The 24,141-nt window shown below is 44.1% G+C and overlaps 1 protein-coding gene across 1 annotated transcript in view; it reads right to left on the bottom strand.

Moving 5' to 3' along the window:
* NECTIN1 (nectin cell adhesion molecule 1) overlaps positions 1-24,141 on the bottom strand; it is a 484,094-nt gene that overhangs the window by 129,911 nt on the left and 330,042 nt on the right. The window contains exon 6 of the mRNA XM_078682171.1: positions 12,210-12,357. Within this exon, the coding sequence (XP_078538297.1) occupies positions 12,210-12,357 (148 nt within the window). The remainder of the gene's footprint in view (positions 1-12,209; positions 12,358-24,141) is intronic.

Genomic DNA, 24,141 nt, shown 5'->3' with positions numbered 1-24,141 from the left:
ACCTACGACTTCTGGAGTACTTATTAACATTGGCGACGAGGATATATGGCGTTCAAATAACCGCAGAAAAGTCCCCATTATTCAATCATCAGCCCCTACTTTTCAAACATTATGTGGCACCACTAGGTGTAATTTTACCAATGCAGGGGCCTATCATAGCCCAATATAGTGATGACATCCAGCAATATATCAAGCTTGAGTGATAACACAGTCTCAAGAGCTGAATCTACTCCTTTGCAAAACTTAAGAAATTTATCACAAATATTATATTGAAGCTGAACACACAGAAGACATAATTTGTTCATGGTATCTCCTGCAAAATGTCAGGAATTGCCCAAAGATTGGTCAAGCCAATTAAAAGCTATTCACCTTTAACCAAAAATATTTCCCCTGTTTAATCGCTTGGCTTCAAATTTGACCAATTACTTTGCCCTTGACCTTAACAAAAAAAGAGATGGGTGTAATCACCAGATTAGAGCAAAAAACTCTCTAAAGTCTAAAATAATCCCTTCCAAAACAAGACCTTAAAATGGCTGCCCACGTCCTACTCATCTCGTGCACTTACAATGGAAACGAGCGACAGACTGGCCTTTCCAAATTTTACCTGGCTCCTCTCAATGCACTATTTTACGTGGCAGCCCTTCTGACCTCAAATACAAAAATATTCAAATGGGTTATATCTATTCTTATACCCCAGGCAAGCATTCTCTGGAATTCTACTCTGCATATAAGGTTGCATGCTTTAACTACGAGTGAGCTACCTGAACAAGGATGAATGTTTATCCCAAAAACTTCAGATTTCTGGTGGTAAGAGAATCCTAAAACGTCAAGCCATCTTCAAACTGGCTACACCAAGATTCAGTAAGACATCCACTCTCAACAACCCTTTCTGGAAATGTACAAAGATAAGGAATGGCCTTCCAATGCATATCAGACAGGTCACATCAATAGTAGGTGTCAAAAGAGAACTGAAACATTACCCTCTCTGAGACCCAATATAAACTGTACCTATTCCTTGAATCTTGACGAATAATAAATGGGTCTCTCAATTCTAAATGGTGTCTCCCATCTCTTCTAAGATACTATCATCTCGAATCTGGGAAGTGTTTTAATATTTTCAACTAATGTTGCATTTTTCCCTTATATTGCTATACTTTATATCGCTGCTGACAATGCCAATCATCTTATCTCACTTAAATATTTGTCCAAATTTACCCTGTTATAAAGTTCTCTGCCACCTTGTGCCCAGGGGATTTAATGCTGGTTATTGGACGTAAACATATATTGAATATACACATTAGAGCCCGCTCATCTGCCCGTCCAAAAACACATGTCCCACATTGACTTTCTCACTCTGCCCAGCAGCCTTAAAACCTTTACATCACTGTTGGGCCCAAAGATCCCCCCTCAGTTGAAGCAAACTCACATGCTGCTGCACCATGGAATGCTGGAGGAGTGAAAAGGGCAGGGACCTGTGGCGGACAACCACTTTGCATTCCTAATGTTCCACAATTGAGCTCAAGCCGTCATTGTAGTAAAAGCACATGGTGAGTAAACAAAATATGAGGGGGCCCTTCAGCCAAATGGGCAGGGCTCCATATAAAATTGCATAGTCACAAATGTGTCCCTTTGGAACCACTGTTGAACACACTTCTCTGCTTGTTAGTGTTTAGTCATATATGCATTTACAAAATCCCATGCATCTGCCATTCATAACCCCAAGCCTGAGTAAGTCGAGAGCCACAATAGTTTACATTCAATTTCCAATTTTTAATATAACATCTTCATTACACATTACATTCAAATTATTACTCAATTAAAATATATAGACACATCACATGGAACATGAATATAAAACCTTGTTTTTCCTTATAGAAATATCAACAACATGACAAATTTAGGGCCTGATTACGATGTCAGTTGGAAAGCCTCCAACAGATAGTTGGATTCCCCTAGACCGTGTCGGAACCCATTTGCCCCACTCAGTCGGAAACAATTCCTGACCGACCGATTACGATACTCGAGGTCAGAAGGGAAACAGTTCGGTCATTCCGAATCAGTTCCAGACAGCATTCGGAGGTTCCGAGTCGGTCGGAGACGATTCGTACAGCTCAATGGACAGCATTGCCGACCGACCGATTACGATGCCGGAATCCAACAGCTTTTGCTACTCAGTCTATAGGATATGAAAAGGCTGTCGGAAAATGAATTTTGCCGCACCTAGTAGGCCCCCCTTCATCTTAAGTTCTCTGGTTTGGGGTCGAGGGGTCCCCAAAGGACCCCACCTGTAAATCCATGCACCAGGCAGGTGCCCACGACAGGGTGCAAAGTTTTCCGCAGACACCAATTTACCCCATAGGAGCCTGTGTTGTTAATCGTAACACAGGCTTCCATTGAAGTAAATGGGAGTCCTTCCGAACGGTGTTCGGAAGCATCATAATCAGTCGGACAGAACCGCCGGCCACAGGTCGGGTAGAACCGGAGCCGACGAGGAGTCGGTGGTTTAGTTTCTGACGGACATCCCATTGAGGCCCTATGTGTCACTACTACAGATATATAAAAAGAGAGAGAGAGAACAAATAAGACAATCCCATCTGATTTCACTTTTGCTAATTTGTTCGAAACAACGATGCAGAGAAAAGGCTATTGACAATTTTCATCTACTATGCTCGTGTGTCTTCCAAATTTCACATTAAATAGGCATTTTTAATTGAATAATTGAATATAATATGTAATGAAGATTTTATATTATAAATTGGAAATTGGATGTAAACAATTGTGGCACTCAACTTACTCAGGCTTGGGGTTATGAGTGGTATTATCATGGGATTTTGTAAATGCATGTATGATTGAACACTAACAAGCAAAGAAGTGTGTAGAACAGTGGATCCATAGGGAAAAATGTGTGACTTTACAGTAAAAGCACAAGATCCTCATTGAAGCAGTCATGTAAACAGCCTAAGGTTAGGTCATCACCATAGTCAGACCACTCGCAACTAGGTAATGGCTAGAGCGGATTAGGAGGGTTTATGGCATGATGCCATCCTTTATCTAATGTGGAATTTAGAAAGGTTTATAGTAATTGCTTGATGTGATAATGAGGTCACGTTTTTCCATTTTCGAAGATACTGTATTGCACTGCGATGCTAAACAGGCGAAGTAGAATATACGCTTCCCCGTCTAAAGGTCAAGCCTGGGCGGCACATGCCCTGCTCAGCATGGCATGGTGTATTAAGGTATGGACGTGAAGGTCCCCCCACTCTCCGCCCAGTTTTTTCATTGGCTTGTGTCATTGTCCATTGTAAACTGTGGCTTTTCATAAGTCAATAGGCTAAGCAGTCCCTCCTTAGTACCACCTTTACCCATTTTGTAACCTCCCATGATGAGACCCCCTGTTATGTGTGTTGTTCATCAGGCTTTAATTACAGCCTATGAGCGCTATTTTCTCAAAGAGTAATGTCCTGAATGCTCTTCTAACGCATGTGCAATGGAATAGGTCTCGGATTTGCGAGAGTTCAAGCTTATTGGCATTGTAAATGACAATGCCTTTATTGATGTGCTTTTAAAAAAAACACAAATAAAAGGCATTTTGATTTACAATGCCAATAGCTCAACTTCTTGTAAATGCGAGACTTGTTTCATTGCAAATGCTTGTTATTTTTAACAAGCGGCTAATCAACATAGACAATGCAACAGAGTATCATTGGGGCTGACTACTCTCTAGTGTTTCCCTCATGGGGACGTGCTCGCTGTGAGACAGATAAGTATTTTTGATGCGATAGCTGGGAACTCAAGTCCTTTCAACTGGACTGCACACAGAACTTGGCTACCGGTTTAGGCATGTGAACCAGCTGAATACGGGTGTGGGATGATATAGGATATCTGAAAGAGGTGTATTTTTTGGGGAGCTCGTGAGAGTCAGCACGTTGGATGTGTATGGTTCCAAGTTATACCGTGATGTTAGTGATATTGGCTTAGAAATTGACGCTGCATGAGTTACGTTAATGACTTTTACAATGAGCAGAAACATAGTGTTCATGTGGTCATGGATTGGCGACCAGATCCTGCCTGACACTGAGATTGGCTTGTAAGTGATACGTGACGAGCTACGTGAATGAGCACTGCAATGAGCAAAAACGCAGTGTTCCATTGGTGTTGGGGGATGGCTTGTTGCTGTTGTTCACCTTTGTCGTTTTGCTTGCAGTTGTGGTATTCACATTTTCTGAACACTATGAAACACGCGCATTGTTGTGAATTATGCGCTAGCAACCAATTAACACGGGTGAGTGAAAAGATTCCGAAGTGCTTTGAAAACACCTTGGGCCTGATTCACAAAAGTAAACTTTGACCAACAGTCTAACTTTACTACTGATAAAGTTAGACTTTTGGTCTAAGTTAGACCTTTGGTTCAAACTTACACCAAAAGTCTAACTTTACTAGTAGTCAAGTTAGACTTTCGGTCTAAATTTAGACTTTAGGTCTAAGTTTACTTTTGTGAATCAGCCCCCTTGTTTGGTGAAGCCTTCTATGGGTGTGTTACAGTCGTGATCATACGGGAGCATGAAAAAAGTTAAAGTTAACAGCTATTTTGGACATTTTGTTGCGTAATTCTGAATGAGGCATTTTCTTGTTCGTTGCCTCCAGCCACAATATGGCGTAGAAGGAGCGCTGTCTGAAAAGTCGAGGAGAAAGTGGCTAATTTAATTGCTTTTTACCAATAGGAACTTAAAATTTTGATCGCTCAGACTTCTGGACAGTACCTTGTGAAAACACATTGGTATGATGGTGCAAGGTTTTCGATTTTTCACTTTTTCACATTGGTGGTATCTCACACATGGTTTACCTTTTATTGTTTGTGGTTCCTCCTCTTTTTTAGTTCTGGGTGTAGGCCTAAGCATAATAAATGCTTTGCTTATGTTGCCTCTATTTTATATTTTACAGTGTTAGGGATATCTCAACATTTAAGTGTTGATCGGGTACATTAGAACCCTTGCCTGGATACTCTTGGATGGTAAGATTCTGCTATCACCTTTTTTCGAATCCTTTTTAATGGTTCCTGGCATAACAATTATAGGATGTCGTGTCAGTCTTTTTCTTCTTACTTGAAAGAATTTCTATGATGAACAATGGTCTTGCAGTCTTGCTAGTATATTATAATGTTTAATCGATGAAAGTCTTTGATTTTCTCTCTGTATGTAAAAGTCTATTTAGAATATTATTTGTGCATATTTGGTGTGTGGAATGTTCTAGGTATGGGTTATGTACGTCATTAGTGTCACTCTCAGCTTTTGATGTATAATAATGGTTTAAATAATTTTTAGTTTTTGTTTATTTGATGTAATTATTCTCTGTATCTGTGTTGGTTGTATATATTTTCAGTTCACATTAGTTTATTAGGGCCAGATGTATCAAAGGGTTTTACCCATTCTGTGTCTATGGGAAAAGGTGTTCATACATATGGCCATTAGTCTCTGGTTTGTCATATAAGCTGTTTTTTATTTGTAAACATGTCAGTGATGTGCAATTTTAGTTTCCTTATAATGTAATATATGTGTGTTTTAATGTTTTTATTCCCTGTTATTAATATAATCTTGAGGGATGTTTTTTGAATGGTATTATTTGTAATTCACAATTTCTATGCATTTATATATGTTTCTTCGGCATGTTTGCAGTCCTGAAGAAGCCATATGCCGGCGAAACACGTTGGCTGCGCTATTTTCTACCTATGTGTGAAATGAAGCAAGAATAAAAAAGAACACACTCTAGCCGCTGGTGACATGGGTGCGGACGGACCCACTGGTGTGGGGCATAGACCTGGGGGGGGGGCTGGGAAGAGCGTATATCGTTGTACACGGACGACGTTCTGTTGTATGTTCAACAACCAGCCGCCTCCATCCAGAGATTGATGGAGATCTTGCGCAAGTTTGGTGAGAACTCAGGATATCGTATTAATTGGAATAAGTCCCTAGGTCATGTCTTGGCGGGACCACCGACGAGCTTAGCAGAAGAATGCAGAGGGCTGGTTTGGAAGGAGGTTTTTCGGTATCTGGGCATTTGGATTATGAAATCGGAAGTGGAGTTCCTGCGCTTGAATGTGTCGGCTCAATTGGAGCGGCTACATGGGGATATCGAACATTGGAAAACCCTCCCGCTCTCCTTGATGGGGCGTGCTGTCTTATTTAAAATGATGGCCCTTCCCCGTCTACTATATGTTCTGCAGAACATGCCCTTTCTGGTCCCGGAGCAGATCTTTTGGGTGGTTGAGGCGGAGCAGCGCTCTCTGCTATGGAGTGGGGGGTGCCCGAGAATTGTCCTTAAGAAGCTACAGAGGGGGGCATATGATGGTGGGCTCACCGTCTGGATGTTCGCCTTTATTATTGGACAACGCAGCTAGTTAACGTCAATGGGTGGGTGTTTGCCCTGATGGAGGAGCCGGCATACCGGGTAGACCGTATGGTCTTCGGCAGTGATACCTTCTTGGCAGCTCTTTATAGTAGAGGTAGGCGCAACCTGTCTCTGCCACCTCAGATGGCTGCAGCGGTAGGGGCGTGGAAGCGGGCAACGAAGCTGCTGGGATGGGAAGCGAAGCTTACAGAGCAAACCCCACTGTGGACCGGGAATTTCCTCCCAGCGTTTGTGAAGTTAAAGGGTCTTCGCCAATGGAGCCTAATTGGTATCGATGTGTTAGGGGATATATGGAACAGGGGGGATATGGTGGGATTTGCTGCCCTACATGCGGAATTTTAAATGGGGAAAGGGTAGTTCTTGCATTACCAACAGCTCAGACATGCCCTACACCAACATTTACAAGACGGGGAGCGGGTACCAGAATATGCCCCGCAGGAAGATAGGTTACTGTTGGATCCAATGATAGACAAAGCCATCTCCCTCACGTACAAAAAACAAAATAATAACTTGACTGACCCCTTGGGTCCTCTGCTGGAAAAATGGGAATCTGATATAGGGCTATTAGAGGACGATGACTGGAGGGAGTCACTACAAGGTCCCGGGAGGTGGTGATTGGAGCCAGGTTTAGGTTAGTTCAACTCCGCATTTTTCACCGTTCCTACACCCCGCGCACGACACAGTACCGGATAGGTTACGTGAATTCGCAATTTTGTCTGAGAGGATGTGGGGAAGTGGGCACGTTTTTTCACATCCTATGGGATTGCACTAGGGTCCGGGCATACTGGTCTAGGCTGTCAAACATAATGTCGGAAGTGGTGGGTGCGGAGGTCCCACTAGAAGCCAGATGGCATATCCTGGGGGTCACGAATGACATCACTTGGCTGAAGTGGGACAAGGTATGGCTGGCGTTACCGAGTATCGTCGCCAAAAGAAATATAGCGAGGCTGTGGGGTAGTGAGGTCTTGCCAACAGTGGAGGACTGGGAACGAGACCTAGATTGGTGCCAACGGGTGGAGAGAGTCATATACAAAAGCAGGGGGTGCCCCAAGAAATGGGAAAATATCTGGGCGGCATGGAGACTGTACAGGGGAGAATCAGTGGATACCCAGGAGATTTCTGACCCTGGTTAGTGGTATATAGGTGTTCTGGTCCTCAATGCTGACTATGTTGTAGATGATGATTTTATGAGTCACGTTGCCTCCATTCAACCAACTGATATTACGAGGTTGCCCACTGTAGACGTGTCACGGGCATGGGTGTGGTATGGGGAACAAACTGCTATTTATGGTTTTTGGATGGTCCTCCTCATGGTGATGTACTTCGAGAATTAGATGATAGCAAAAGGGTGAACACCATAGGGCTTGATCTTTGTATGCAGGTTACACTGTTAACGATGAATATATGCTTTACGTTGTCTTTCTTGTGCCGATGAATTACCGATGCCGACTAATTTGTGAATTTTGTGGAGCTTGTTATTACAATAAAATGATTTTTTTAAAAAGAGCACATCTAGCAGAGGATCATTTTGTCTTGCAAACACTGGTCTCTATTATCGCATTGTCTTAAACATATGTTTTTTTTTGCCTCTCATATATGTGCAAATATAGGTCATGCCTAAAACCTTCAGTACCATGTGAATGACTCCTCATTGAGCCCTAACGTCTGTGACCCAGTAGAAGCCTATGCTCCAGAAGACATTCCACCTGCTCTCCTTCTCTGTCCGTCCATTGTCACCAGTGGAGCACCGTAAAAATGTATCTTTTGGATGGTGTTGCATGAGACCTTTAAATGTAGACTTTGGAAGCAGAGGTAGAGTCTCCTGCCTCTCAAAACAGCTCTCTGCTCAGCCCTAGTATCTTTTTAACAGCGCACCATGACTATTCGATGTCAGATGCATTTCCCACTTTATTGTCACCCTCTCTGCCTCTTTTTCTCTCCCAAACACACCTCATCTGTTCTGCTCCCACTTTTTATTTTTTATTTTAGTGTTTTATATAGCGCAAACTCGACCTGAAGATATCCGGTATTAGAGCGCTTTGCAGGAGCTCCCGTTTCATTACAGATAGACACATTCATTTTTGTTAGGCACAGAGAGATTAAGGGCCATATGTATCATTGAAATTCGCATTCGCAAAGGCTGAAATTCGCAGAATTTCGGCCTTTGCGAATGCGAATTCGCAAAATGATATGTATGAAGGAAATCCCGATGCAAAATAAGGAATTGCAAAATTTGCGATTCCTTATTTTGCGATTGCATTTAGGGAATCGCAAATTTTGCGATTCCTTAAATGCAAAGTAAGAAGGCAAAAAAATTTGCTCAATGGCCTTAAGGAATCGCAAATTACCACCAACTTCTAGTTGGTGGTAAGTTGCGATTTCCTTGAAAAATGCACATTTTTGCATTTTTCAAAGTGCCATGTGATGCGCATACATGCCCTTAGGGCATGTATGTGCACCACATGTGCACCTATGCTTATTTCAGGGGTGTAACAGAGTGTCCTTTGGACACCTCTGCACCCATGAAATTATTCTCAATTTGCAATTAGCAAATTGCGAATCGCAAATTGAGAGAAAATTCCCATTCCTTCCTATGGGCCTCCTGGCCCATAGAAATGAATGGGAAAGTATTCCTTAATTGCGAATTCGCAATTTGCGAATTTGCAATTAAGGAATATCAAGAAATCGCTAAAATATTGCATTTTTCTTGATACATACCATTTTGCGATTCTGAAATAGCGATTTCTTAAAAATCGCTATTACAGAATCGCAAAATGGTTCCTTGATACATATGGCCCTAAGTGATTTGCCCAGAATCACAGGTTGTTAAGCGTCCCTGTCGAGTCTCAAACCCGGTTCCCCAGCTTCGAGTTCGACCGCTCTAGCCATAAGGCTACATCCAGCTTGCTTCTCCACAATTTTTTAGAGAATCGTAATAAATGCATTAGATTATGCACATCTTGGGGACTCCTATAAAGTGAATGGGAACAGTTGTACGCTTTTCAGAGATTCTTATAAAGTGTATCAGATTAGGAATTTATAAATCATCCTTATATAGTAGATTAGATCGACTGTGTACTTCTCAACCCTTTCTAAAGTAACTTTTAGCTCTCTGCTTTAGCAGTTATGTAGCATGCAAAGCTTCTCCAAAATACCCAAATAACAAAAATTGTTTATTTCCATTAAGTGGTTTAGCCTTGCTGTTCACTCCGGGGCCCTGTTGTTCACCTCATTGCCACCGCTGTGAAGGGCATTGAATCTGCTTCACTTTTCTCTGCCAAGCCAGCAAAGTGTATTAAACCTACTGTGCACTTCTCAGCCACTCTAATGAAGTGTATTGGGTCTGCTATTCACTTCTCAAACACTTATACAATTTCACCTCTTTGTTAATGATTTAGATGACAAATTGCTTTTGTATAGAATGTTATTTAAGCCTCTCTAAAGAAGTGTTCAACAAAGAACCAATGAATAGAACATTCAAAATAAAAATCAGCTAATTATATCCATGATTCCCTTAGCTTTAAGAGGGAATTAATTGTCTTGTACAAAAAGGTTTGTTACCTCAACTTTTGTATACATACTGTTTTAATAAATGAAGGACCTTATTTATAGTTTGGTGGGCGCAGGTCTATGTGCCGCACTGCAAGTGCATTATAATCTATGGCATTTGTCGGATATCTAACACCGTTTTTATGGAGTATGTCATCAGCCCAACTCTAATAAGGCCCTAAATCAGAGAGATTACTGCCTGCTTGTAGTGCATCAGGCTCTGGGTGTTAAAAGCTCAATTTTTTCCTCTGATTTTCTTATTGCCTCTTAGACCATGAGCGATCATACATATCTAAATAAGTGCATGGAACTTAAACAACCCTTCAAACACATCATCAGAAGCGGTACTTTTGCATATTTTCCATGGGACAATTTGAACTTCTTCAATTTCACTAAACCTGACATTTCGTTGTTAGCAGTAGATGTCCACCAGCATTAAGAAGCAATGGAGAACAATCCTCATACTATGTTTGCCACAGAGCATCCATGTGACCCTAGCAACTCATTTAATTTAACAACTTGAAATGAAGCACGAACACAGGCGCATAGGAAGAATATGAAAAAGAGAGAAAGAAATGCATAAAATAACAAAGACAAAGAGAGACAGAGCACGAAACAGTGTTTGTCTGTTTTATAAAATGTATTATTTTATTTTTGAACATACAAGGCTTTGTATTTGTATTCTGACAGGTGATGGCAGTTTTTGCATAACAAAACCAGTCTATTCTTGAATTCTAAAACGCTAAATCGACTCATAATTATGCATTTGTTAATATTCATGGAGGAGTGCATTCCAAATATTTCTTCATTAGTTCCTTGACAAAGAATGCTCTGGATCAATGCGTAAATCTATTTAAGAATGCACACTGGTGGTGAACCACCCAGGTGCCACTATGTATGAGAAATGTGCCAGGGAAAGTTCACTCGGAGAGTGTGTAGGACAATGCGTTTTTGTTGGTGAACCTGAGGCTCCGAGAGTGTACTTTCTTAGGGCATGTTGTCTATGATGCTGAGGGGTTTTTAATGCTGCGCACAGTATGCAGTGTGTTTATGTGTAGGTGTTTTAGACTACAAAGGAAGGTGAATACAAAGGTAGGGTCTGGTGTGTACATCAGACAATATGATATAATGCTAGTTCTAGCCACACAGGCTATAAAAAAAACTAGGACAAAACATTGTCAGTGGCGGACCGTGCAGGTAAGCGCGGTGAGGCGGGGGTGGGTGGAAGTGACAAACGACAGATTAGTGAAAATAAATAAATAAAACCATTTACCTTGCGCTCGCCGCATCTCAGAGTTAGAGATGCGGCAAGCGCAAGGTAAGTGGTTTTATTTATTCATTTATTTTATTTTCATCATTCAGTTGTTTGTCACTTCCACCCCACCACCCCCAAACCCGCCCCACTGCGCTAATCTACACAGTCCGCCACTTAACCTTTAGAGGCCCAGACACTAGTGAAAGCAACAGAGATGTGGGGGTGCATGCATGCATGCCAATGATCTGTTTGAGCCTCAGCCTTCACAGGACATTGAGATGAGGGACAAGGTGGGACTCAGTGACAGGGAGTGAAGAGGAGTGAAGAGGAGCACTGACACAGTGATGTGGACCAAGAAGTGTGACAACAGAGGTGGGGAGTGGGGCAAAAGGGGTTGGGAGACAGCGAGGCGGCTTGGGAGAAGACAGGGGTCATGCCATTGCGACAAGGAGTTGTTTGTAGCTCGGCGCAGCGATGTCAAATGTCGGAGAGAAGTTGTTCAGAGTGAAATGAAGTATTGCAAGGAAGCATCAGGAAGGAGAGATGTCATGTCATAGTGACAAGAGAAACATGCCACAAATAATATCATGTTTGGAGAAGACAGTGCAGGGTATAGTAATGGGGAGATGGTGCAGTTAGGAATAGGAATAAGGCACTCAGTGATGTGGAGTGGGCAGCGACTATTTGTGTATCACATATGGAAAGGTGGTAATAGGATGAAGCAGGAAAAGGGCACAGTGAGACAATATGGAGGTGTTTGGAAGATTGAGGGGCCCGAGGTTGGCCCTAAGTTCGATTTTAGCTGGCGGTAAAGAAAGAAGGGGTTCACTATGAACTCCCCCGCTTCCTTTGCCTTGCCTAAAACCATACAGTGGCTTCTCCTTCTGTGGTTCCCTTCCTGTCACTCAAAAGCCATGCACTGGCCTTCAATGGAATGGTTTGATGGCCAATGCTTGGCAAACTCCTCTCTCCGCAGGCGCAGAACATGGCATCTACTCACAGGTCACTGTCTGTCTCTGTCTGACTCTTTTGCTGTCTTCTGTGGAGGACAAATGTGGAAATAGCCACGGCGATGAGGAAGAGGGCCACAATGGCGCCACCTACAATCCCAATGAGGCTTCCGGATATTCCTTGAGGCAGAGGCTTATCTGTGGCGATATGGAAAAAAAAGAGTCACAATGAGAGAGGATCATTTGACAAACACAGGAAAGAGCTGGGATAGGGTATCAGAGAGACATCATGAGAAAAATATAAGAGACTACGATGCAATTATTCATTTGGCTTGTACATGGGCAGCCACCATGTGCTGCAGTGTTTTATGACAACGGCATTGGAAATATAACAGTGCATGAGGAACAGTACCATTCAGTAAGTTATGGATCTCTTTTTCGAAAGTGCAAACAAAGCTAGCAACTTTTAGTTAGGAGATGGCCAACTAGACAATAATTAAAATATAATTCCCTTTAAAACTTCCATCTGGCCCTTCAGTAAAGCTTCAGATGGCCAGGCTCTGGAAGCTCATCACACTTCTACTAGCAGACCAAGGGAGGTGAATTGACAACACTCCGTGATTGTGTCTCGGGTCCACAGCAATATAGTCTAGACCAGGATTTGCGTCGAACTACATGATAAGCTTCAACGACTGCAGAATCAGGCAAAAATGTAACCATAAGCTTACAGTGCTCCTGTGCCTCTCCCTGGAGCCAATGATCATAATTAAAGCATTTTCTGATGTGTGTAAGGCCTACTGGGTACATGGAGGAGCTGGTGCATCATATCAAGCTGGCTGAGGATCTACTGGCGGACACATCACATTAGATAATCCAACAAGTTTACGAGAGAATCAAAAACATGGGAGACAGATCCAAGGAAGACCCATGGAGCTCTAAAAGCAAATATGAGGTCAGACCCAAACTACCAGCACTTGATGAAACTTCTCATAACAGAAGCGTTCAAACAAGCCTTCGGCATTGGTGACACCGGAACAGGAGTCATCTAACTTTGATAAGGGTCCCTTCTGACATCACTTAGATTATTTTCTGGACGATGCAATGCTCTAGAGTGGTGGGAGGCAACACAGCACTCTAAAAAACCTAGAAAAAAATCATAATTCAGTGTAATGGAAGCAGGGGAGGGGATGAGACGGGAGCAAAAAAAGAGCGGCAAAGTTCATGAGAGATGGTGGGGCCGAGGAGTGAATAAAAGATGCAAAGGGAGATGAAGACAGAATTGGGTGTGCAGAGAGACCAAGATGCATGCTGAGAAAAAGAGAGAGATGGAAAGTACAAAACAAAGAGTGTTGGTAAGAGAGACAAAGAAGAAGTAAACAGGTAAAGTACATGGAGGATGTGTACCCCTTTAAGACAGATTTACTAGTATTTCACACTGTACAGCAACCAAAAGTGCTGCTGTGCCTTGCGTCAAAGGGAGAGAGAAAACATTTGCTATATCTTCTAAGATGTAGTGCTTTTGTGACACAAACCTGATCCAAAGCATTCACAAATCTGGGCCAAAGCCTGTGCCATTCTCAAGGATTTCAGTGGGCTGTGTGAAATGTCTCAAGAGCCCTGGAGAGCAAGCCATGTGACAGAGTGAAATATAGTTTGTGAAATACGCCTTCCAGAGACATGTTCATCCCAAAAGCGTTGAAAATGTTGCAACCGCCCACTGGGTGCTCTTTCTGTGGCATAGCAAAACTGTATATTCTGCCAATGGTACCGCTGCTAAATTTGCAGAATTTTTCATCCCTGGGATGGAACTCAACACTAGCCCCTTCTGCTCTAGGTTATACAAATCCTTCTACTCTTCTGCTGCTGGAAATATTGCTCTTGCTCTCTCAATTGGGAGAAATTCTTTAGTGCTTTATTTTCAGTGTGACACAAAATGCAACATAGACATGCTCATTTCAACGAGGGTCTCAACAATGAATGATACTTTCTTTTTTTTTTTTTTAAACCTTTATTGTGCAGTATCATCAAACATTTACGGGCCTACAACCACCCGGCCGGCCTCGACGTCTGTCTAAGCACTTTCATAAGTTATACGGTGACTCAGCAGTACATCAATACAAAGTAGCAAGCATTCAGAATTACACTGGAAAACATCAGACTGCCGAGAAACAGGAGAATTAAGGTTCATTTTAAAATTTTAACAATATACGTAAAAGGATAGAAACAGAGAAGGATCAGTAACCATACAGTCCAGCGAGAGTAAGAGTGGGCAACGCCTACCAAAGGATACCTAACGAACAGAGAAACATAAGCAAAGTATCGGCACATAAATAGCAATGGAAGGATAAACTACCACCAAAATATTTCGCGCCAGTCCGTACCCACCCCACACCAAGCCACCCTACTGACCAGAAGAAAAGAAGAAGAGAAAAGGAGTTAAAAAAGGAAGAGAAAAAATAAGGCCCATAGGAACTGAAAACGGACAAAATAAAAGCCCCCCCTCCTCACCCCCCACCCTACACACATGCAGAGGCTACGGCCTACCCCCCCCCTAGCAGTGTGTCTGTCGCCCAATAAAGAATACCCGAAATATAGACACAGAACAGGAAGAAAGAAAAGAAGAAGAAACCCTATAAATCGGAGGAGGGTCATACATATGAGCTCCCGGTCTCCCAAGCCACAAGTTCATTCTCCACCCCAAGAGTAAATGGCAACAATAATAAGCAACAGTTACGGTAATGAATGGGGAGAGTCATCAAACACAGCGCAGCTGAATGTTACATTGGGACATATCAATCCGATCCTCCGCCAGCCAAGCAGCCATCAACTATGAAAGGGAGCACCTAGCCCTGGCCCGTTCGTGCGAGCCCCCCTAAACATGGCCCCTGTGGGAAGCCCGTCCCACCCAACACAAAGAAACAAAATGTCCACGCATGGCAGAAGAGAGGTCTGTGAACACAAAATGGACGCCGCCCGTTACCAATAGGTCCATCTTCACCGACAAACATCATCCCCAGGTTCGTCCGATGACACACAGTCCACAGCAAAACTCGTGGGGCTTGGAGGGAGGATGCAGTCAAAGGGGCTAACAGCCGCAAAAGCATTGTTCGGGGCAATAGCGACGATACCGTGAACGAAGTCTCAGCCCCCAGGCGGGAGAGATACACTGCAGCGCCACAGGAGCTGGCAGACGGCCGTCCGCAGGCAACAACACTATCAGGGATAATCCGCTCCCCTCCGCACTCGCGGGGAAACATAGTAGCCACCTCAGGAACTGGAGAAGGCAAATCGCCATCCCACTGGGAGCAGTCCAGCCATATTCGCTTCAGAGTGCACGCAACGCCATCAAGCTTCTCACCCAGCTCTCGGTAACCATCCCTCCACGCAGATCGTAGGTCCCCAAGAGCAGCGAGAATGGTGCCACAGGATAGCTCAGGTTGTGGACCCCACATCACCGCGTTACGAGATGACCCGCACACCCCATCACACATCACAGCGATAGGCAGGGTACTGCAGCCTATCTCGTGCAGGGAGCCAGCAAACGGTTCCACCGTGGAGGGAGAATGACAATAAGATGGGGGCGAGGACGGCACCGGCAGGCAGCAGTCCAAGGTACCGATGCCAACAAGGCAGACCTCTAAGGAGCGATCCTCGGTAACAGCCATCCCCTCATCAATTCAAGGCTGGGGCAAATTCGGGGGTGGTCCGCAAAGACCGGGCAAGTTCGAAAATGGGGTCGATACTGCTCACCTCCAGCTTTACACAAAGAAGAAGTATGCCCAGCTAGTCCCCATCTCGCAAATGCACCCCAGTCGCGTGGTGCGAGGAGCTGCGCCCCAGCAGCGAAATTCTGTTCCTGCTCCCCGTCGGCAGTCAATGCGTCCTAAAGGGCCAGCTCCGAACAGGCCCGGCTGGCCGGTGTTGAGAAATTAGAACCCGGCGGCATTCAGCTGCGTAGGTCCCGGCTTCAGGGCTGCGGAGGCCACCAAACAACTTCCCGAATAACTCCAGTTACCAGGCAGGTAGAAACCCCAGGAGAACACGAATGAGGACAGCGCGCAATCACCAACACCCCGCTGCAGCGCGACCTCAGGATGATAATCAGGATTTCAGAGCGGGGCTCGAGAACTCGCGGAGCCGGGAGCCTACACGTCCGCTCCGGTGGCCATCTTGGCTCCTCCCCCGAATTATACTTTCTTAATAGTTGGATTTGATCAAATATTTTTGCGTAATTTCAAATCTTATACAAATAGAGGATAGTGAAGGCTAATGTTGTAAATATAGAAAAATGAATTCCCTTAGAGTGTAGCAGGAAGTGAAAATCCTCAGCTTTAGAATCGAAACTCGACACACGTAGCTCAACCAACCTACTGAAATACCTCCACCACAGGGATAGTATTGTGCAAGAAAATCATTAGGATTATACTAATTAATCGGAGTTTCCTCCAAAATGGTAGGATTTTCCATTACCTCTAAACTCTAAATGTGACTAGAAGCCTGTCCAGGTAAATTTGCCAGGTATATGACAGACACCATAGCATCTTTTGTAATTGAGTTTTCATTCGACCTTCTCATTTTTAATAACTTGACAATAATAAGTCATGTTCAGACTGAAAAGTTCTCCAAACAGCAATTAGTCCCAAAACAGTCCCTTGCCATATATAAGAACCCCAGCCATGATGTTGTTTACCAACAAAAGATTTGAGTGGGGGTGCATGATACCTCATAGTACGCGATCATATTCGTTGAGATGAGGGGAAAGTTTCAAACTCATGCTATGGGGGCAATTGCTTTCAGTCAACACACAGTAGAGATCTGGGTGCCATTTTGGATGAAACACTATTGGTGCAAAACTGGGTGGTTTATGAAACAAAACACATTCCTTTATTTCAAGCAGCAAGACGATAACTCATTTTCTTCCTGCCTCATTTAGTTTAAGTCTCAAGCAGGACAGAATGTTGAAATAAAAATAGTATTTGGTTTTGAAAGACAGATTGAGATCTATGATGCCAGGAGAAAATCACAACCTGTCTTATACGCATTTACCACTGGATTGAAGAAATGTTTTTTTTAATGGCGTAAATACTGAAATCTGTGCATTTAGCAGATTACAACAGAAGTCAATCACCTTCGATTGGACACAGAATTTAGGAAGTCCACCAGCTATAACAATGAAGGCAAAAGACATGGTGCTTCTGTTCAATGTCAAAAGTAATTTTAGATTCAAATCTACTCTGTGGTCAAGGTTTTAAATGTGCAGCCATCCTCATTATGAAAGAATCCCCTCTTACTCCACTAAAGTTATTGTTTGGCTTTGATGATTTTTTGGGTAATAACAAGACTAGAGTTTGGTATTGTTCAATGTAGAACAGTCCTGAAATAATTGGCAGACGAAAGTAAAACCTTCTGAATCGGGCAGTAGACCTCCTCCAAACCTCTGGACGTGCGACCTCCTGAAATGAGCATGGATATCTCTACTTTAGCCAGCAGTGGAAGTTATCTGTACTATACAAAAAGTATATTGAAAGAAGAGCTTGGAGTACAAATACACTGTTGCCCCCCAACCCACTTTACAGCAAAAGAAAAAATCTTGAGTGAGCTGCATCAGATTGTTCAAGAAATCTTCAAGCGAATAAAAGCTGGTGTCAGACCTCTAAGACCCAAAGCTTACGCATGCTCTCCATCTGACTTTGAGGGCAGAAACCAAGTATATGTGCTTCTGTAAACTCCCTGTTTACACACCTCCAAATAACTCATGTAGACTGGTTTAGACTACAATTGCTTTGGATTCCACTGAGGAACACAGCATAAGGCTCTTGTCCCACATTCAGCTGGACTCATGGCACCCCAGAATCCTGGACCTGGGTTTTGAACTGTGGAGTGATTTCAAGCTTTCCAAAGCTCCCAGATAAATTCTTAAAATGTCAACAGAAGACTCCACTTGCTAGGAATACAGAACTAAGTTAAAGAAAAGACCTCCATTCGATGCACATACATGTTTTTTCAGACAGCCCAGGCTTACATAATAAATCAACTACAATACCAAAGAAGTTCAGATAATGTGATACATGGATAAGGGTGTGTTCCATGCAGCGACTTGGCTCTGTGCAACGAGGAGTCCCCTATCCACGAAGATCTAAAAGGTCCTCTATTCAGATGATTCGGAAGATCTTCTTCTTCTCTACATTCTCTTAAACCCATGCCTTTCAGCACATAAAGATATGTCCCTGTGATATAAATGTTTCCTCCTTGCATCCACCCTTGCAAATACCAATCTATCCATTCATCCATCCATCCATTTGTCTAGTTATCTGTCCGTTCTTTCTATCAACCACCCACCAATGCACAACCCGCATCTAGTCATCCATTCATCCAACTACTCTCCTATCTGTAAAATCAACAGTTCACCAGCAAAATTGCCAAATCAGTAATTCATTCACCCATCCAACTCATCCACCCGCACAGTTACAACCCCATACATCCATCCATTCATCCATGCATCCATCATTTCCTCCACCCATCCATTGCTTTGAGCTTAGATGTCTTGAATCATGAAGTGACCAGTGAGCTACTTGTATATTGTATTTACAAAGTAGTATTGTTTCGGTGGCATGCTACCTAGTGTAATGGGATGATTGCAGATACCCAAGGGCACAAACTATGCCTAGGTGAACTTTTAATTATGCTGGCTTCATTTTTATAGTTTCGAGTATTTCGCATTGCAGATCTTAAGCAAAATTCCCGAAATTGCACCATTATCAATTCAATTCAATTAATCGTTAATCGGATATAAATATATCCATAAAAGCACCATTATGCCATAGTGTGTAATGAAGCTCCATTTATTGGTAAATGACAGAACAGAAACAGCACACAAAACTGGAACTCAAGCAGCTGCTGTTTCCAAAACTTGTGTTTTGGGAACTAATTTGTTAACGCAAAATGCGTCCTTGCATCTAAAATTAATGAGAGGAAGCATTTCATAGTAAAATGTAGTGGTTACTGCTGGCTTTGCATTTTTGCATAATTACATATGATTTTGCAAAATTTTACGTAATTACATAAAAGCAAATTACACTGATTTGGCATCACCCCCCGAAGATTTCATCAACAAAATGTCTGAGTGCAAGCGGGTCAAAAAGTACTGCAAAAAGTGTTGAAATATGCTTCCATGCAATACAGACCCTTTGCAAATGCTAACTGCTGACCCATTAGCTGTTGATTGCTGTATTCAGCTCATACACTGGCATTAATGAGGCGCACCTTTGGCCAGACAGTCTTAAAAGGTTTTTAAATGACAAACAAAGTAATACTGTCACAGATTGTGCCACATTATATTGCATAATTTTGCCTTTTCTTGCAACAAAATGTTATGAGGCATGCCACATAGGTTGGCCTTCCATTGCCGCATAAGTCCAGTGACCTTGCTTATAGGCAGACAGTATACCTATGATTGCCTATAATCTGCATATAGACTGTCACTGCACGATTGATAAACTATTGTCTCCCATAGGCATTTGCAGTAGAGTATAATCTCTTATAGGGAGATGTAGCACCTATGATAAACAATGGTTTCCATACAGGCAGGCACAGCAGGTCTGCTAAGCCACAGTCTCCTATAGACAGTAGCATAAGGTTTCCATGTACTCTGTAGGCAGATGAAAATCCTGTGATAGCCTATGGACTCCTGTATGCAGACACTGCACCTTTGATAGGCTTTGGTCTGCTATAGGCACATAGTGCGCCAGTGTCATCTTAATATGGCCTGGTATTGCCGAGTCCCCATCCCAAGTAATGGTCACTTACCCTTCAACTATGATCCCCCTCTCCCCAGAGGTATCAACAGTAAAACCTCCAACACAATTCTCTTTGGATTAGGGGTCGAAAAAACCCCGGATGTATTTTAAAAAAAATAATAAAAAACATAATTCAAATCATTTTTTAAAAACATTTTACGCAGAAAACATCAACATATTCACTCACGTTTTGTCATACAATTTTTTGACATGATGAATGGCTATCCTTAACATAAATCTAATACATAACCATACCTAACTTAAAACTGGAACATGTACATTTGTTTTCTGCGTATCCTGAATGAGCCTACATGCAAGGTCATGATTGTTCCCCACTAATTGACAAGTCCCCCTTTATCGGAGTGACCTTGCGCAGGAGGCCTGTGGGCCCAGCAGACTCTTTTCGCAGACACCCCCTTCACCCTTCCAACCTAACTACCAGGGGCTGATGTTATGCATGTTATGCCATGTTGGCGCCCAATGCGCCTGCGCAGGGGTTGGCCCAAGCTGCCTACAGAAGTGGAACTCCCTACCCCCTGCACCCTTCAGCATAACGGCTGCGAGCGCCCCCTGGAGTGCGATGAGAAACCACTGTCCCCCCCACCCCCCTCCCCACAGGTGTCCCTGTTAACCAATGGGATGCCTACTAAGAGATGTAAAATTAGACCTATTAATCATGACCTTACTGCAGACCAAGGATACTCAGACATAAAATACGACAATTGATAATTGACTTTTACTTGTAAAAGAAAACATAATCACACAGACATTCTTTAACTAATAATGCAAACCATGGGAAGACTTACAAAGACTTTGAGCAAATCAACCCTGAAACATATGTCTAACTAAATTAATTCTTAACAATCTCGCTACCTTAGGGGATTGTGGGTGGGGAAAGAAAAAAGAGAGGCTGCAGCAGCCCTACGTGTGCGCTGGCGAGGTGCTGTGGGGGCAGAGCGGGGAGGAAGAGACTCTCCCGCTACTCCGTTGCTCTTTTTATAGAGTGCTCCCATGTCCGGATAAAACAGGCCCTAGCTAGATCCGGGACCTGTTTTCCCTGCGTTGCCCCGGAAGTGCAAACAACTGCTTCCGGGGCACGCCACCTTCCTAACCCAAGGCGTGGAGGGGGAGACCCGCGCGCGTCATTGGCGCTGGCCCCACCCCCTCCCGGCCAGAAAAGTCCAACCAGGGACCGGCACCACAGCCCTATCGGCGGCGTGACCGAGTTCCTGGTTCCGCCTTAGTTAGGATTTTGGGGCCCCGGCAAAGTCATATTTTGGAGGCTCCTGTTTGAAACAAATGTGACCCTAAAAAGTCCTTAAAATGACACTGGGTAAAGAGATAGTCATAGACAGATGTTAGCCAGAGAGGGCGGGAGGAAGGTTTTGATAGCGAATTAGACTAGACAGCGGTCTAACAGTGACAACATTCACTTTCTTAGGGGGGCCCTTGGAAGGTGGGGGCCCTGGGCAATTGCCCACTTTGCCTATGCCTTAAAACGTCTCTGTGGTGCATCTGTGATAGACTGTGGCAACCTACAGGCAGGGCCACTGCCGCTATGTGGCAAAAGAGAGACAAATTATGCAACAGGGTTGGGTAGATTATGTGGAAAGGAAAGGCAAATTATGTGGCACAATGCGCCACATTTTGTAAAAGTTTTACTTAATTTCGTTGTCATTTTTAAACTTGGTAACTGTCTGGGCATTGGTTGCACCCCAATAGTACCAATGTAATACACAAATTTAGCAAAAAGCAACAGAAAATCGATCATTCAAACTTTGCAAAGGGTCTACCACCACATGGCAACTTGTATTGCTGCATTTTAGTAACTTTTGAACCGTTTGAGCTAGAAACAAAAACCATTTTTTGGTTAAGATCTGTAGATTTTATGTCAGATGATGGAAAGTTGGTGGCAAATTTTGCAAATGTATAATTATGCGAAAATCGCCGTGGCCCCACAATCACCTACTTTTAGTGGCCCTGTCTATAGGGAAAGCAGGTTCTGTGTTAGGTTGTCTTCTGTGATAGGCAAATGACATACCTGTGCTAAACGGTGGTCTCTTGAAGGCTGGCGCCGCACCTGTGATAAACGGTGATCTATGTTTTGCAGGTGGTGCGCCTCTGATACGGTAGTCTCTGGATATAGGCACAGACTGCCCCTGTGAGAGACTGCTGGAGCCTATGTACAGACCGAGCACCTGTAAGAGGCTACATTCTCCTACAGATGGGCTCCACACCTGCGGTAAACTATGTGCTCCGCGAGGCAGACGCAGGGCCGGGGTGCCTACCGGGCAGTTTGGAATGTTGCCGAGCTGGCGGCTGATTTCACTGCGGTGGGGGCTGATTTTGTTCACGGAGACCTGCGTGTGCTTCGAAATAATTAAAGCAAAACGAATTTCGTTTAGCACACACAGGCTCCATAAACGAAATCAGCCCCCAGCTCAGCAGCATTCCAAACTGCCCAGTAGCCAATCCGGCCCTGGGCAGACGTCATGTGATAGGCTGTGGTCTCCACAGAGGGTGACGTCATGAGATAGGCTGTGGTGTCCACAGAGGGGAACGCCATGAGATAGGCTGTGGTGTCCACATAGGGTGACGTCATGAGATAGGCTGTGGTCTTCACACAGGGTGACGTCATGAGATAGGCTGTTATCTCCACAGAGGGTGACGTTGTCTCCACAGAGGGTGACGTCATGAGATAGGCTGTGGTCTCCACCGAGGGTGACGTCATCATGCGATAGGCTGCAGTCTCCACAGAGGGTGACACCACACCAGGGATAAGCAGTAGTGCACTAAGGGCAGGCGCCTGCCCCTGAGGTACTCTGGTACCCCGTAGGCAGACACTACGCCTGCGATATGCTCGGCCTCTTACATTCAGATGTCGCACCAGGTGACACCTCAGCTGTGCTACTCTGCCCGGGGCTATCAATGGTGCAGCAGGTGCACTAGCACCAGCGACCACGGGGGCAAGGGAACTACTGCACTCCAATTCCAGCTTTATACTGCCAAATCTGGTGATGGGGTCGCGTTCCCCTTGCTAGCCCTTGGGCCCAAGGCACCGCTGCAACGCCACTGGGCACTGTGAGAACACTACGCTATCACAGAACGCCGGAAGGTGTCAGGGCTGGTGCCGGGCTCAGAAGCACTTATCCTCCTTGAGAATACGCTTTGAAAAGTCTGATAAAAGGCCTTAATCTCGTCTTTTCTCCGGTCCAATTAAACATGAATATCGGCTAATTGGTCCTTTGTGCTCTGAGCTGAAACTGTGATAAAAGGAGCGCTAATAAGCGAGAGAGGGGCGGCTCGTGTATGCTGCGTCTCCCGCTCACCTGAGACTGTGTGAGAGGGATGGAGAGTGAGGGCGAGAGACAGGCAGAGCACGGCAGAAACAGCGACAAAGGGAACGTGGGAGAGAGAGTTCGGCCTCTAAAAATGGTGTGCGTTCCTCATTTGCCCCATGGTGAAGACGGAGGGAGAGGGGGCTGGAGAGAAAGAGAAACAAAGAAAGGGGGGAGGAGGGAGAGGTAGCTGGAGAGAAAGAGAAACAAAGAAAGGGGGAGGAGGGAGAGGGAGCTGGAGAGGAGGGAGAGGGAGCTGGAGAGAAGGGAGAGGTAGCTGGAGAGAAAGAGAAACAAAGAAAGGGGGGGGGGGAGGGAGAGGGAGCTGGAGAGAAAGAGAAACAAAGAAAGGAGGGAGAGGTAGCTGGGGAGAAAGAGAAACAAAGAAAGGGGGAGGAGGGAGAGGGAGCTGGAGAGAAAGAGAAACAAAGAAAGGGGGAGGATGTATAGTGGCAGGAGAGGGAGAGAAAAAGGGAGGGGGGAGAGACAGGAGAAAGAGCGGGAGTGGAAATGAGAGAGAGCAGGCCTTTAAATATGGTACCTGTCTCTCCACCTGTCCCAGATATAGAGAGATGGGAGAGTGAGAGCGAGAGAGGGCAGGCCTACATACACACTGTCTATCCCTCACCTGTGTGTGTGATATGGAGAGAGAGGCCTCTAATATGATGTCTGCCTCTCACCCGTTTTACGAGAGAGGGAGATGGGAGGGAAAACAAAGAGAGCGGAATGCAGCTTTGTTGACTTCACCTCTCATATTTCAACACCTCTTCATAAGAGCCATATTACGTATTTTAACCTGAAACAAAAAGCAATTCAAACATGTTGTTTTTGCTTATGCAATTGCATTC

The sequence above is a fragment of the Lissotriton helveticus genome, chromosome 3_1 (assembly GCF_964261635.1).
Source record: "Lissotriton helveticus chromosome 3_1, aLisHel1.1, whole genome shotgun sequence".
NCBI classification, from domain to species: Eukaryota; Metazoa; Chordata; class Amphibia; order Caudata; family Salamandridae; genus Lissotriton; species Lissotriton helveticus.
This window is presented reverse-complemented; position numbering and strand designations above follow the sequence as displayed.